This window comes from Ranitomeya variabilis, chromosome 4 (assembly GCF_051348905.1).
Source record: "Ranitomeya variabilis isolate aRanVar5 chromosome 4, aRanVar5.hap1, whole genome shotgun sequence".
In the NCBI taxonomy this organism is placed as follows: domain Eukaryota; kingdom Metazoa; phylum Chordata; class Amphibia; order Anura; family Dendrobatidae; genus Ranitomeya; species Ranitomeya variabilis.
The window spans coordinates 602,636,832-602,652,795 of NC_135235.1; the positions used below are offsets into that span (position 1 = coordinate 602,636,832).

General features: G+C 47.7%; 1 protein-coding gene and 1 pseudogene across 2 annotated transcripts in view; one reads left to right on the forward strand and one right to left on the reverse strand.

Moving 5' to 3' along the window:
• The window catches only part of NCOA3 (nuclear receptor coactivator 3), a 60,636-nt gene that overhangs the window by 36,653 nt on the left and 8,019 nt on the right, over positions 1-15,964 (forward strand). For both annotated transcript variants that reach the window (XM_077253259.1, XM_077253260.1), the window contains exons 2-11: positions 11,508-11,615; positions 12,018-12,190; positions 12,398-12,498; positions 12,865-13,039; positions 13,206-13,394; positions 13,510-13,611; positions 13,702-13,842; positions 14,058-14,205; positions 14,336-14,724; positions 15,010-15,884. In XM_077253259.1, the coding sequence (XP_077109374.1) occupies positions 11,527-11,615; positions 12,018-12,190; positions 12,398-12,498; positions 12,865-13,039; positions 13,206-13,394; positions 13,510-13,611; positions 13,702-13,842; positions 14,058-14,205; positions 14,336-14,724; positions 15,010-15,884 (2,382 nt within the window). In that variant the 5' untranslated portion in view covers positions 11,508-11,526. The remainder of the gene's footprint in view (positions 1-11,507; positions 11,616-12,017; positions 12,191-12,397; positions 12,499-12,864; positions 13,040-13,205; positions 13,395-13,509; positions 13,612-13,701; positions 13,843-14,057; positions 14,206-14,335; positions 14,725-15,009; positions 15,885-15,964) is intronic.
• Positions 9,678-9,840, reverse strand: LOC143770766 (U2 spliceosomal RNA; annotated as a pseudogene).

The following is a 15,964-nucleotide window of genomic DNA, read 5'->3' on the forward strand; positions in this document are numbered from 1 at the left end:
TCACAGTGCAGTTCTGCACCAAGTCTGCACTAAATCTGCATCGTGTGCACATACCCTAAGGGTACTGTCACACAGTGGCACTTTGATCGCTCCGACGGCACGATCCGTGACGTTGCAGCGTCGCTTGATTATCGCTCCAGCGTCGTAGACTGCGGTCACACTTTGCAATGCACGGCGCTGGAGCGATAATTTCATGACGTAGTTGCGATGTAGAAGTCATACGGGACATTGGGAATATCGTGCACACCTTTGTTACACGCTGCGATCATGCCGCCACAGCGGGACACTTGACGACGAAATAAAGTTTCAAACGATCTGCTACGACGTACGATTCTCAGCGGGGTCCCTGATCGCAGTAGCGTGTCAGACACAGCGATATCGTAACTATATCGCTGGAACGTCACGGATCGTGCCATTGTAGCGACCAAAGTGCCACTGTGTGACAGTACCCTTAGTGTTGTCTGGACAGGCAGCAGATTGCAGACACTCAGCTTTTGCAGCAGGCAGCAGATTTTCCGGCCTGCAGAGGGCCGGCGCAGCGTGGGTTAAGGCCTCCTTGGCAGCAGGCGGATTTGCTGCTGCTCCTGCGCTGCCTCCCATTGGCTGCTGAGAGGTGAAATGGAAACCACACTAAACTTTTGACCCTGTAGCATTTTCTTGGGAGCCGCCTGTAGCTGGTGGAGCGGCCTCTCCTTTCCTGCAGCCTCTGCTGTGTGCAGCCGTAGATTTGCCCTCTTTTGCAGGTTGCTTCTTGTTTTTCATTATTTTTTTTTTTGTTTTGTTTTTTTTTTGTTTGTTTTTCATTTACTGAATGGCTTTTTCTTGTTCCAATCGGACTTATAGTAAGCTCCTGAGCGTCGGATCAAGTCCCAAATGGGGCAAAACTAAATCACGTGGTTGTTTTTTTTTTTTTGTAAATTTATATAACGCCTACTTATACTTAAACTCTGTACATAAATGGTCTTCACTCATATCGGTCCCTGTTTTCATTAAAGGGAACCTGTCAGCAGATTTTGCCGCTATGAGATACGGCCACCGCCTTTCAGGGCTTATCTACAGCATTCTATAATGTTAAGATCAGAAAAAGAAAAAATGTACACAAGAACCAATCATAATATATAAAAAAAACAACAACAACAAAAAAACACTTTTATTGACAAAGGACCAAAAAGACAAAGTTATTAAAGTGGGAAACCAAAAATTTGGCAACGGGAAACCAACACATATTAAGATGTTGTACATAGAAATTAATGAACTAACACACTTCACAGGATAATACATCCAAAAAAAGCCAACAAATCACTGTGAAAAAACATTCTCATGAAGAAGCATGGAGGACTACAAGAAAAATCAAGATGGTACAGAAATTACTTCTGGTGGGTGCCGTTACCTGCCCCTATGTACGTTTCGGCTATTGCCTTCTTCTGGGGGTCTATAAAGCTGGTAGATAAGCCCCCGATCTGACCTGTAAGAGAAGAAAAATAAGTTTTATTAACCTCACCTGGGGGGCTGGGAAAGGTCAGAGAGGCCCAGCGCCTGCACACTGCAGTACGTTACTTTGCCCTCAACAGGGCAGAGAAGTCCACCTGCGCAGGAGCACGATGCCGGGGAGCCAAGAAGAAGCAGGAGGGCGGCAGCGCAAGAAGCCTGGACAACCCAGGAGCGCCGTCCTCCAAACCAGGTGAGTATAATGTAACTTAATTTTCTTCACTTGCAGGTGGGACCGGGGGCTTGTCTACAACATTTAATGAATGCCGTAGATAAGCCTTGAAAGACAGTGGCCGCATTTTATAGCGGCAAAATCTGCTGACAGGTTCCCTTTAAGGGTCACCATCTTTGTGTGGATCTTCTCCAGATACTGTGTCCTTCCCGCATGCCAGACACCGGTAGAACATACAAACTGTGTCGGATTTGGACCTTGGACCTCAATGAGCCACTGTACTGTTCACTGTCTCGTCTAAAATATTGGGAGAAAAGGTGATGGTGATCATACCGGGGGTGTAAGCCAGGCATCTGCTGTTGGGGGTCTATGGTCCGTAGCAGAGCTATGAGCTTTTAGCACATTTTTTGTAGTGGCTGGTGTTGTGACCGCTGTCGCTTGTGGCTTTAAAGGGAACATGTCACCAGGTTTGGCTGATACGAGTTACGGCCACCCCCTTTCAAGGCATATACTTCATTCTATAGTGCTGTAGATAAGCCCCCAATCCGACCTGTAAGAGAAGAAAAATAGCTTTTATTATACTCACCTGCGGGGCGGTCTGGTCCGATGGGCGTCACTGGTCTTGGTCCTGCACCTCTATCTTCTTGCGATGCTGCCCTTCTGCTTGCTTCATGTGGATAACGTGTTCCTGCATCATCCACATAGGCTCCATCACGCTCCGGCGCAGGCGTACTTTGTCTGCCATGTTGCGTTCAGAGTAAAGTACTGCAGTGCGCAGGCACCGGGCCTCTCTGACCTTTCACGGCGCCTGCGCACTGCAGTACTTTGCTCTGCCCTCAACAGGGCAGATAAGTACGCCTGTGCAGGAGCGTGATTCTGGGGAGCCTGTGTGGATGATGCAGGGACGCTTCATCCACATGAAGCAAGCAGAAGGGCAGCATCGCAAGAAGATAGAGGTGCAGGACCAAGACCAGCGACACCCATTGGACCTCCCCGCAGGTGAGTATAATAAGTTATTTTTCTTCTCTTAGGGTATGTTTCCACCTTCAGGAAACGCTGTGTGTTTGACGCTGCGTAGAGCCACAGGGTCAAACACGCAGCGTCCAGATGTTACAGCATAGTGGAGGGGATTTTATCAAATCCCGTCTCCACTATGCGTGGTAACACGCACCCGGCGGCCCTGCGATTCCGGACATGCTGCGCGTCTTTTAAGATTGCAGCATGTCTGTTTACCTTGCGGCGACGCTGCGCCGCCGCAAGGTAAAACACAGGGCCCTATGTGTGGGGTGCGATGATGTTGGATGTGTGCAATGAACACATCCGGCATCATCGCGTCACAGAAGGGGGCGGAGCTTGGGGCGGAGCGGGTTTGCCGCTCCGTCCAAACCGCCAGCCATCCTGAAGGTGGACACGTACCCTAAGGCTGGTTTCACTCTAGCATTTGGCAGGGCTGCGGATTTCCTCTGTGAAGCCCCACCCAATGCTGTGCCTCTTCATTCAGCTCCGCCTACGGCTGCATGCGTCCTGCGTACCTTATCATCAACATTGGGTATGCAGGCTATGCGGATGCCTCTGCTTACGTCATTTCAACGTCTTGACGGATCCTGTGCAGATTTGAAAGACGGAAGTGTGAAAGAGGCCTTAGGATTTTGTTGCGGTCGGTGCAGCTTCAAAACGATGCATGCAGAGGCATTTGCATACATGCGCATGGCCTGTGTACCCAAGGGGAGGGGACGCATGTAGGTGGAGCTGAATGAAGACATGCAGCAGTGGGCGGGGCTTCATGGAGGAAGTCCGCAGCCCTGCCGAGCGCTAGTGTGAAACTAGGCATACAGGTCAGGTTGAGGGCTTATATGCAGAATTCTAGAATGCTGTAAAACAGCCCTGGAAGGTGATGGCCGTAACTCATATCTGCCAAATCTGGTGACAGGTTCCCTTTAAAGGCCAGCATCTCTCAGACCAGTAACAGGACACGCTGCAGTCACCGGAGCCACGTTTTCTAGGTCGCTACTTTAATTATTTATTTCCATTGGATCAGTGTGCAGATGACTAACTCTGGTTGCCTTTTGGCCGCCGTTCTGTACTGATCCCGGCTCCAGATTTGTTGGCCCGGCATGAACGCACCTTCGGCCCTATTTTCTCCTTCCACTCAGTATTGAGGCGCCTTTGTGAGCCGCCCGCAGCTTCTGCCTGCCGAACTCCTCTAATTGAATGAGTGATGACTGGCGTGGGGTTAATGGTAGATGCCATGTCCCCCTCTTGTGTGCCTGCAGGATAAAGGACCCCCATAACTGTGCTTTTATGGCTCCAGTTTACTGCATCATCTGTTGCCATGGACTCGCTGCTTTGCCGGTAATTCCGCTCTCTTCACGCGGCCATTAATTATACATTTAGTGAGCAGATATCTAATGTCTATCACTTTTTAAGATCTCTGGTTATCTCCTGCACTTGTCATCTGGGCCATTAACCTTTTAAGAAGAGGAACGTGAGTGATCCCCCAAAGAATTTACAATTCTCTGTCTCTTAAAAAAATAAATGGGTGGGAAAGTGGACGATTTTGACATGTCTCCCTCTAATATAGGCCAATATTGCAGACTGGTAAATGGGTTGCCACAAAGGCGTGTTTTGTTTGGTTTTTTTTTTTTTGAGTATTTAGAAAAAAAACAATGCCGCCTACCAGTTTCCGCCAATTCTCCCACCGTTGGATGTGTCCCCTGGTGGTTTCTTAACTTTATCTTCCTACTCAGATGGGGGAGAGGAGTGGCCACCCAACTTTCCAGAGTACTGCTTGGTTGAGCAGTATAGTTGGGGGCTGTATTTATTAGGCAGCTCAGCCACCTCTCATTGATATGGTGTATGTGACCCATAAGACTGAGCCTTTGGAATAATTCTGCATTATGTTCTAGCCATCGGATCGCTCTGTAGATTAAAGATTAGTGGAACTATACTATGACCAGGAGTGTAACTACAACAGGTGCAGGGGTTGCACTCCCACCCGGGCCCTGGAGCCTAGGGGGCCCTAAAAGTCCCTTTGTCCTATAGAAAGATTATTTCTATTAAAGATTTAAAATATTTGGGGGCCCCATTGGAGCTTTCACATCGGGGCCCATGAGTTTCAAGTTACGCCACTGACTATGACTTTTTATTCCAGGTGACCTGTAAGGGGTTAATGCTTATCCGGAGCCCAGACTGCTCTGGCGTCGTCGAACCGAAATGGCGGCAGAGCCGTGTGGAGCTCAGCGATGTCTGGCTCTGGATTTGGGGCGGGGAGGCTTGCGCTCCTTAGTTTAATAGTACAAATGTGTAAACTTCTGACCCTCCTGGATTTTACCATCTATAATCCAGTACATATGAGCGGTAGGATTGCGCCGCGTCCCTCTCCCTTCTCTCTGGTTTATTCTGTTTGGCGGCATCTTCTCACAGCTGACATCCATCAACGCAAACGGGCCCCGCACACGTCCTCGCCGTGCTGTGTAGTCGGTCACACATGTACAGCACATGTCTGCAGACGCCGCCACGCTCGTCATGCGTGGTCTCTACCTCCTCGTCGCAAAAAAAAATCTGTTGAAAATCCACCTTCCTTGGAAATCTCATACCCGCAACCTCTCGTGTCTCCTGTACGGGTACCAGATGCCATGATGTCCACTGTCGACTGCTATTAGCACCTGACTTTCCATAGAACCTTAAGGGTATATTCTTAAGTAGCATTAGTCTTCTGTCAGTCCTTACTGCTTTTCTGGCATTCCATTCATGAATCAAGGAGCTCTGCCTGAGCAAAATCAGTTGCTAAGTTATGTCACAGAATTGTATATATCTCAGTTTTTAATTATTTTTTTTTTGTATAATTTCAGGGCTGTAGAGAGACACTGTATAAACGGTGGTTTTTGGGAGAGGAGGCCTCTCCTGTCGTTAATTATCCAAAGCCCGTCCCTTCCTATGATGGAGCTGGGGCCCGAGCTCCTCTTCTTTTGGCTCTGGGCCTCTGGTAATTATGACTGAACCACAAGAATGCAAATCCCTGACTGGCTGCAAGCGAGGGGAATTTTACACAAACTCTGACTAAATATGGAGGTTTCCAGCTTCCTGTCATCAGAGCGGAGTTAACCTCTTCAATGCTGTCTCACTTGGCACGACAACCATTGTGAACCCAAGGGCCGTCGGTGGCTTTATCCCAGTCCCTAGCGTGGCGGTTATGTCGCCATTTTGTTGTGCTCGTTGCGTCACTTTAGTTATAAATTTATTTTTTTTCTTATTATTTGGATTAGATAACCTTTTTATTTTGCGGTAAGGCTCTGCTCGTGAACCTCTTGAAATTTTAAGGGCCACGGTTACCAAACTCCGGGGTGGCAATGAAAACCTCAGGCTGTGGTGATTTCTGTTCTAGCCATCGGATCACTCTGTCGTTACATCTTTGGCGGCTTCAGTCTCCGTGTCGTTCTCAGATTTATTTTGGCACCCGGTCTGTTATGAACACACCCGACACAAGAATCTCGCTACTGATGACTCCTCACCCTCCGCTGCTGCGTCCTGATACTGTGTATGGGGTGCAGCCGCCTCCCTGGGTGGTGACTGAAACCAGGATTTATACTGAAACTGTGGCCAAGACATTGTGGCAGGGGTCGTGTCACATGCCGCGTCTTCGCCACCATGCGTTTTCCCCTCTCTTTGGGGGTCTCAAAATCGGACATTTTAATGTTTCCAGCCATAGTGACAGGCATAAGATAAAATGTTTGCGTTGTCCAAAATGGGGAAATTCGGAGCTCATTACCAGAGACGGCAGATCTAGGGTAAAATATGGCCGATGGTCCTGTATACAATCAGTTGCATGCAGCTACTTGTGTGATGACAGAACCGCGCACCGACTTTCCACATTCTGGATTTGTGCAGTTTGCTGATCTGTGTGTGATAATATGTAAAGATCCAGAAGCTTCTTGTCACCAGGGCCGGTGATGCCTACAGAGCGCTGCATCCATTTTGCAGACTCGCATGTTGGAACATGATGTGAAATACCCGCGCAGCTGCTCAGGATTGTAAGGGGAGCTACAACAAGACCCAACATCTACCTGGCCTCAGGACAGAGCAGTAGGTGCAGCTCGTCTCCAGTGCTGGGAATGGGAGTTTGTTTCCAAACAGGTGGATTTACCTTCCAAAATGGCCGTCGTCCTATACAAAACAGTTCGCTTTTGCTTGTAGTAAATGGTTGCAGATGTCGTTGCAGTTACATTACGATCAGTGCCCTATAGGGAACGATGTAACAATGAATGGTGCGGGATGAGTTGCATCATCACAATCTGATATGAAGCACACCATCACGTGATTGATAACGAAGCAATAACAGCCAAATGGGCATGGAAGCTGTAAAAATGGAGAAATTCCCGGCTGCATCCGGCCACGCGGGTGGGCTCAATTATCTCCAAACTATGTACACATGGCAGAGTAAGGTTACTCTCAAGCAGGACTGATACCCTCAGCGGCAAAAAATTTGGTCACATCCCATGCGCAATGTAGTTACTGTAATATTCAGTAAATTTCTGTCCAGAAGACGTGCAGTGTATCTGCCTCAAGCTGGTGCCCTAAACTGTTCTTTGGCAGATTATAAAATTATTTCCAATCTGTCACGCCTGGGAGATATTGACCCAGGTTACTGGGGAGGGATATTGCCGTGTGTTCACCTGTCCTGGGGAACGGCGGCTTGTATCCAGTGGTTTGTGTTGACCTCTCTCACTTCTTCAGGATCTAATTACTTTATATAACATGTTGGGCCTTCAGACTTGTAATAATGAGCAGCGGTGCCCTTGCTCATTATGTGTTTGGTTTTTTTCTTTGGGGGGTTACACTGATGGGGGTGCCCCAGTTTGATTAGAGGGGAGAATGAGCCCGAAGACCCCGGTTGGCACTGTAGTTCTTGCCATGTTGGTCTTCATCCCGCTTCCATAGAAGATCTGTTCAGTCTTGACCGAACAGTTCTTCGACAGGACTACCCTCCAACAGCCGAATCTGATCTCTGAGATGACTTCTGTTTTTGGCACTTGATAGGAGCTCCACTTGGCCTGGTGTATGATGAAATAATCCCAGTCCTTGTTTGCCTCTACCCATCTGGTTATCCAGTGTCCACTCAGGTCTCCTTATAATTTATATTGAGGGGTTCAGGCTCGGCCAGTAATTACACTGTGACATTCCTGCTTCTGGCACATAGTGTCACAATTCATAGACTGGGGGAACCGCCTTGAAACTAAGGACTCTCCACCCCACAGATCTGTAAAAAAAAACAGGCTGCAGGGAAAAAATACATATTAGCACTGTTTTCCAAAAATGATCCTAGTAATGGAGATGCAAGAAAAGCTGGACAACGCATGTATTTGCGGCTGAGAACTAAAGACCACTCCAACTGCATCATGGAGTATGTGCACACGTTGCGGATTTGGCACCGGATCCACAGCGGATTTGGCCTTGCGGATCCACAGCAGTTTTCCATGTGGTGTACAGTACCACGTAAACCTATGGAAAACCAATTCTGCAGTGCACATGCTGTGGAAAACTCCGTGAAGAAACGCAGCGGTTTATTTTCCGCATCAGGTCAATTCTTTGTGCGGATTCCACTGCGTTTTTACACCTATTCCTTTATAGGAATCTGCAGGTGTAAAAACGCAGGCGAAATCCGCACAAAATCTACACAAAACCCGCAGGTAAACCGCAGGTCATTTTCATTCTTCAAAATCCACAATAGAATTTGCAGCGTATGCACATACCCTTAATCCGCTGTGACATTCATTATCTATGGAGCTGCTGGGGAAGAAGCCGAGCCCAGCACTAGGGGACGGATTCAGCGGTGGTCAAGCATGTGCATTGCTGATCAATCGGATAAAAGTGCCCCCCCCCCCCCCAATGATCAATATGTTTTGGGGAAGTGCTGTTTTGTTTTGTTTTTTTTTAACCGGAGAGCCCCTTTAATGCTCACCGTTGGATTGGAGTCATTCCCTATATGAAGCAAATAATCAATTTCCTTGAGATATGAGAATGTTTCTCAGTGGCGCAGGGTGTTTTTCCGATCACTCATCATGGGCATACTATTGATTATATAGAACTAGTATTTGCATATCGGAGGGGGTGTATATTTATGTAACGCCTTTCATCACTCCTGCAGGGTTGTTCTGGAACTTCTTTTGGGTGCAGAAGTGTCGGGACACCCACAGGTCGTCTTATTGCGCTGTCCTGGTGTTCAGTAGCTGGATGACAAGTACATGTATTACACAACAGGCCTGCCATGCAGCCATATTTTTCATTATCTTGGGCCCCATCCGTGCAAAAAATGGCTGGAAAACTTGAGATCATCCCTTGTATAGCCTGGTGTACTGCTGGCAGTGGTCCTCTTGGACTGGGACGTGACAGTGTCCCAGAAATGTCCTATAGCTCACCCTATAGATCATAGGGGCAGCTGCGGGGTCATTGGATTAATTAGGTCACTGCTCATCACAGATGATCCTGAGAATAAGAGGATTTCAGGAGAATGAACAGAAGGTCAGTGCAGAGTCAGCGTCCGTTACTGTATCTACCCAATAGCTCTCCCTCTACACAACGTCTTACTGTATAATATATCCCCCTCCTTATGTAATCGCTCTGGATATAAGGTTGGTTACTGATTATCTGATTGTCCCCATGACCACTCGCTCTGGATATAGAACTTATTATTGTATTACATCTTATAATACCCCTTCTCCAGAGATGCTCACTCTTTAATATGGAGCATTTTACTATATAATATCACTCTGGATATAGTGGTTACTATATAATATATCCCCTCATATCTGCTTGCGCTGGATATAGCGTTGGTTATTGTATAATACATCCACCTCATGGGCCGCTCGCTCTGGATATAGTGATGGTTACTGTGTAATGTATTCTTGTTAAATCAAGCAAAATGCATTTGGCATCTGAAATGTGCTTTTTCGGCCCTGAAATGAATTCACATGAAGGGTTAAAAGACAATTTGCACTGGTTTTTGGAAACTGGATCAGAGGAGGAGTGCACTGTTCCCGGAGATACTGCAATAACGGGTCAATGCGTGGAGTGGACAGAGCAAGCTCTTCTTCCATCTCCCTGTTCCAAAAATCTATTTAATATATGGTCCCCAAATAGGGGACATATCAGATATCAAATTGATAAGACTTGAGGGCAGCTCCTTCCTTCTCCTCTCCTAGTGTATCCTCACCCATCCCTTGTAGATTGCCAGCCCTCGCTGGCAGGGTCCTCTCCTCCTGTACCAGTCTTGACTTGTTTAAGGCTACGTTCACATTTGCGTTGTGCGCCGCAGCGTCGGCGCCGCAGCGCACAACGCAAACAAAAACGCGGCAAAACGCACGCTAAAACGCTGCGTTTTGCGCCGCATGCGTCGTTTTTGGCCGAAAGTTGGACGCAAAAAAAATGCAACTTGATGCGTTTCTTGCGTCCAACGCTTGCGGCCATGCGGCGCAAAACGCAGCACAACGCATGTCCATGCGCCCCCATGTTAAATATAGGGGCGCATGACGCATGCGGCGCCGCTGCGGCGCCCGACGCTGCGGCGCTGACCGCAAATGTGAACGTAGCCTAAGATCATTGTACTTGTTTTTACTATGTATACCCCTCCTCACATGTAAAGAGCCATGGAATAAATGGCCTTATAATAATGTGTCCCCCTTATGGTCGCTCGCTCTGGATAGTAATACATACTGTATAATATATATCCCCCTCATGGACGCATGCTCTGGATATAGCGATGGTTACTGTGTAATATATCCCTCTCATGGTTGTTGCTCTTGATATAGTGATACTTACTGCATAATATATTCCCCTTATGGTTACTTGTTCTGGATATAGCGGTACAACACACACACACACACACACACACACACACACACACACACACACACACACACACACACACACACACACACACACACACGCCTGCTTACTCTGCATATAGTGATGGTTACTATATAGTATATCCATCTTACTGACTGGGGTCCCTGAGGCTGCGTATTGTCTGGGTCTGTCTGTGGCACATGATATGGGAAGTTGTGCGCTCGGCACATCCTGGTTCCGTCTCGCTCTATTTGCGCTCTTCGCTCTGTCTTTCTCCTGTTTGCTCTCTCTGTTTGTCTTGGATTTTGGGTTTATTGCCTTCTTTGTGGTTTCTGTGCCTGGGGTGATGGGACATTGGCATCTCAGGGCAGTGAGGACACCACCAGAACTGTACATGTAAACCCATCTATATATTTATCTGGGACCTTATACACACGCACACCCCACCCCGGCACAATAATGCAGAAATACTAAATGGATCCCTTGCCCATAAGGCAGACATTGTACCCCTCAGATATTCTTGTGTCCTTATCACTGCCTGCAATGGACTGCGTGTGCCTTTTTCGCTCTTAGTAAGGGCCTGTAGCCGCAGACGGAGTCAGATGATTTTCTTTGAATAACCTTGGGGATGGCGGGATGCTGGCTGTTTACTGATGATCTGAGTGACTGCAACTGCATGAGGGGCAGCGGCACCATCTGCTGGAGACAGGATGAGGCGCATGCAGCCCGCCGTCTCTAATGCCGATCGTAGACACAAAAAATTTGGAGCAGTGAAGATGTATACAATTTTCATTTGTTATAAGCTTTTAAGTGTATAATGCCCGGGAGTCTGTAGTGCTGTATGCTCATTCCATTGCCACGTTTATCCACCGCTATGAGGGCATTGGGTCCATCACTGGGGTGTAAGCTCAGTTTACTGTGCTTGTTTGGGTGTTCAGGTGTGTGTGTTCCTCCAATAACCTACTGATTTTTTTTTATTTTTTTCTTTTTTTCTTGTTCTTTTCAGCTTCTGATGTTTGGTCACAATGAGTGGATTAGGTGAAAACTCCTTGGATCCTTTGTCTTCAGACTCCAGGAAGAGGAAGCCCTCTCTGTGTGACACACCTGGCCCCAGGTAAGGTTTCTTCTATAGAGGCCAGGTACACATTGGACTAATATCGGCATGTTCGACCGACCAGTCTGTGTATGGAGACCACCGGAAGATGGGAAGATGAGGATCCAGCATGTCTTTTTGTTCTTGGGAGAGAAGTCGCCACCGTGTTCTTTCGACAGCGCGGGTTCTCCTGCTTATAAGTGAGATTCTACCGAGATGGCTAATGGCTGTCTAAAGTCTATGGGGGGGGTCTTTGCTATTCTTATGCATCACACTCTAATTAGTAGGAGGTTTTGTTATCTGTATTTCTCAGTAGTGCAGCCCCAGGACTTTTTTTTTTTTTTTTTTGCCTAGATCACATATACGACCATCAGTCTGTCTAACCTGAGAAGTGATCATTGCTACCGTCTCCCTCTCTTCCAGTCTGACCTGTAGTGGTGAGAAGAGGCGACGTGAGCAGGAGAGCAAATACATTGAGGAGCTGGCCGAGCTGATCTCGGCAAACCTCAGCGACATCGACAACTTTAACGTGAAACCCGATAAATGTGCGATCCTAAAAGAGACAGTCAGGCAGATCCGCCAGATCAAGGAGCAAGGTAACATTCCGATCCTATAACTATTACTGGCTTAAGCACTGCCCATCCCGGAGTGTCTCTGCCGGACAGCTCTGCGCTCTCTGATCCCTCCTGGGGTGCTGGGCCTCTGTTGCAGGACACCACTCACTAGACAGTCCCTGGCTGGGGATGCATCAACTTTTATATTATTTGTAAATCTGCTCTGTGACTAATACTCAACTCTTACAGGAAAAGCCTCCTCCAATGATGACGATGTGCAGAAGGCGGATGTGTCATCTACAGGACAGGGGGTTATTGATAAGGATTCCCTGGGGCCTCTCCTCTTACAGGTGAGCAGTGATTGAAGGGTCTCCTACATGATTAGGTCAAGATTTGTCTGCACTTGGAGAAATTCTCATATACCAAAGAGGCGAATATGATTTCTGACCTGAAGGAATAAGTTGTTCAAGGTTCAGGATGAGCCGCGAATAAAATATAGGCCATCTGTATCGAAATCTGCAAACGAAAATCCTGTGTCCCGAAGCGATCAGTGCTGGTTTTCATGTTCTTGTTGCTCCTCTTTGCACTGGTTTATAATATTAACTTACATTCATTACGATGACAGTGAGGACTGGGAAGAGAAATTTTTTAGTCACTGTGGGTGTAGGGGTCACCAAGGGCATCATCTCCACTCTCTCGTCATTTCTGCCTTCCAGGCTCTGGACGGTTTCCTCTTTGTGGTGAATCGGGACGGAAACATTGTGTTTGTATCAGAAAATGTCACCCAATACTTACAGTACAAGCAGGAAGATCTAGTCAACACCAGCGTCTACAGCATCCTGCACGATGACGACCGCAAAGACTTCCTCAAGAACCTGCCCAAGTCTACAGGTAGGACGACCATTTCTATAGCCATCCGCATATGACTGAGGGAGGTATTTGCACGATGCTGAAAGGCATTATAGTATAAGGTTGGATTATTTAGGTGGCGCTATGGCAGTGCTCACCTGTACATGCCCCTTTTTAAGGTGTTTCTACTTTTTCTGTTTTTACAAAGTTAATGGGGTTCCCTGGTCTAATGAAGCACCCCGGCAAAAAAGCCACACTTTCAATTGCCGCATGCTGGTCAAGACTGCGTTGGATCACTTAGACGATGGCAACGCAGGGATGGACCCCCGACAGAGATTCGAGACCATGCAGTGCTTTGCACTCTCTCAGCCTCGTGCTATCATGGAGGAAGGTGAAGGTGAGTGATGTCTGGCAGTCATGTGCCACCTTCCTACCAGATGGATGTGTTGTATGACATTGTCTCTACCAGTCTCTGACTGCTGCGTTGGTTTTTTTTTTTTTTTCTTCCATAGACCTTCAGTCCTGCATGATCTGCGTCGCCCGGAGAATTACAAATTTGGAGAGGGTATTCTCGTCCAATCCGGAGAGCTTCATCACCAGGCACGACCTCTCCGGTGAGGGCGCTGCACCACACGCCATCTGTGTAATGTACTGCAGAGATTTCGTTGTTCCGTGCTTTTAACTCTTCCAATACCTTATAACAGGCAAAGTGGTGAATATCGACCCCAACTCATTACGTAACTCCATGAGGCCGGGATTCGAGGACACAATCCGCCGCTGTATCCAGAGGTTTTTATGCCACAGTGATGGACAACCGTGGACCTATAAACGCCATTACCAGGAAGGCAAGTGCCAAAAACCTAAGGCGCTTGCACTTGATGGCAGAGCTGTGCCGCCAAATATGCACAAGAACTATAAAATTCTGTATTCGTATCGTAATGCAGTAGGAGCAGATGTGTGGATGCGTTTGCTTATTTAGGAAGCAGCACCCAGTTGGTGTATTATGACGGGAAGCAAATTTTTACCTGCTTTGATCTTCTTCTTTTTTTTTCTCTTGCAGCGTACATGCATGGTCACTCGGAGACTCCGCTCTACCGGTTCTCTCTAGCGGACGGCACTATGGTCACAGCACAGACTAAGAGTAAATTATTCCGCAACCCTGTCACAAATGATCCTCATGGCTTTGTGTCAACCCATTTTTTGCAGAGGTAAGTCTTATCATTAAACCTTTCCTCCTACATTCAGCTATCGGTCAGAGCACAATATATATAGTGCATTCTTATGTCTGCTTACTTTTTTTCGTGCTATGTATCCCCACAATCTTTTGTTTTGTTTCAGGGAGCTGAATGGATACCGGCCTAGCCCCAATCCTATGGCACAAGGAGGTCGTCTGCCTTTACAATCAAATCCTCCTCCCGGCAGTGCTATAAATGTCACCTCTGCCCAGGCCATTCCACCACAGAATCGCAGCTATGGCATGGGAGAGGCCAGCAACATGACATCAATGTCTGGCATGAGATACGGATCGACTGGCAACATGGGACCAGTATCTCAAGCTCCAGCAATGCAGCAGCCCCCTTATCAGAACAATAATAACTATGGACTTAATATGAGCAGCCCCCCACATGGGAGTCCGGGCATGAGTAGTAACCAACCCAACCTGATGATGTCTCCCCGCAATCGAGGAAGCCCGAAAATGGCATCCAGCCAGTTCTCCCCTATTCCAGGTATCTCCATACACCCATGACACCATTATTTACATAGCATCAGCAATTTGTGGTGCTGTAAATTATGGCATGTTAAATACACAGTGAAGTCAAGGGGGTTGCCCCATCCTGGACATTTATGGCTTATCAATAGGATATGCTACCACTAAGACACCAGTATGTTTCAACACTGTCAATAATGTGTGTATGACTGTCTCCTTTCATTTTGTAGATATTCTTGTGTTTACACCACGTGATCATTTTTGGTATCTGTTTGACTAATGTTTTTGGGGTTTTTTTCTGCAGGGATGAATTCTCCCATGGGATCCTCTGGGAACGCCGGCGGAGGCAGCTTCTCTAGCAGCTCGCTCAGCGCCCTCCACGCCATTAGTGAAGGAGTCGGCAGTTCCCTTCTGTCGTCCTTGTCTTCCCCTGGTCAGAAAGTGGAGAGCGCCTCCAATATGAACCTACCCCAGCAAAGTAAGATGGGGAGCCAGGAGTGCAAGAGTCCTTCTGGGTTATTCTGTGATCAAACTCAGGTAGAGAGTTCTGTGTGCCAGTCCAGCGGGAGAGACCATCTTGGCGAGAAGGATGTTAAAGAGAACATCATAGAAGGCTCCGACGGGCAGCGTGCACAGGCGGAAAGTAAAGGGCACAAGAAGCTTCTGCAGCTGCTGACCTGCTCCACGGAGGAGCGTGGCCACAACACCATGAGCAGCTCCAGCTTAGACTCTGGCTGTAAAGATTCCTCCACCAATGTCACCAGTCCCTCAGGAGTGTCTTCCTCCACCTCCTCTGGTGTCAGCTCCACCTCTAACCTGCATGGCTCCATGCTCCAGGAGAAACATCGTATCCTTCATAAGCTTCTGCAGAATGGAAACTCTCCAGCCGAGGTTGCAAAAATTACCGCAGAAGCCACCGGCAAGGACAACTTCCAGGAGACTGTGGGGTCAGCTCCTTGTACAGAAGCAACGGTGAAGCAGGAACAGCTGAGCCCCAAGAAGAAGGAGAACAATGCACTGCTCCGGTACCTGCTGGACGAGGGCAAGGAGCCACTCGCCAAGGACGTGAAGCCCAAAGTGGAGCCCATGGACAATAAACTTAGCCAGTGCAGCAGCTCCACCGTCGCAAGCTCCAGCCAAGAGAAAGATGTGAAGATAAAGACGGAGCCTGCGGAGGAGGTAGTAGCCGTCTCTAGATCTCACCATAATTCTAACTTTGTGTTATTGCTCTCACCCCTCAAAGTCTATTTTTTCTATTC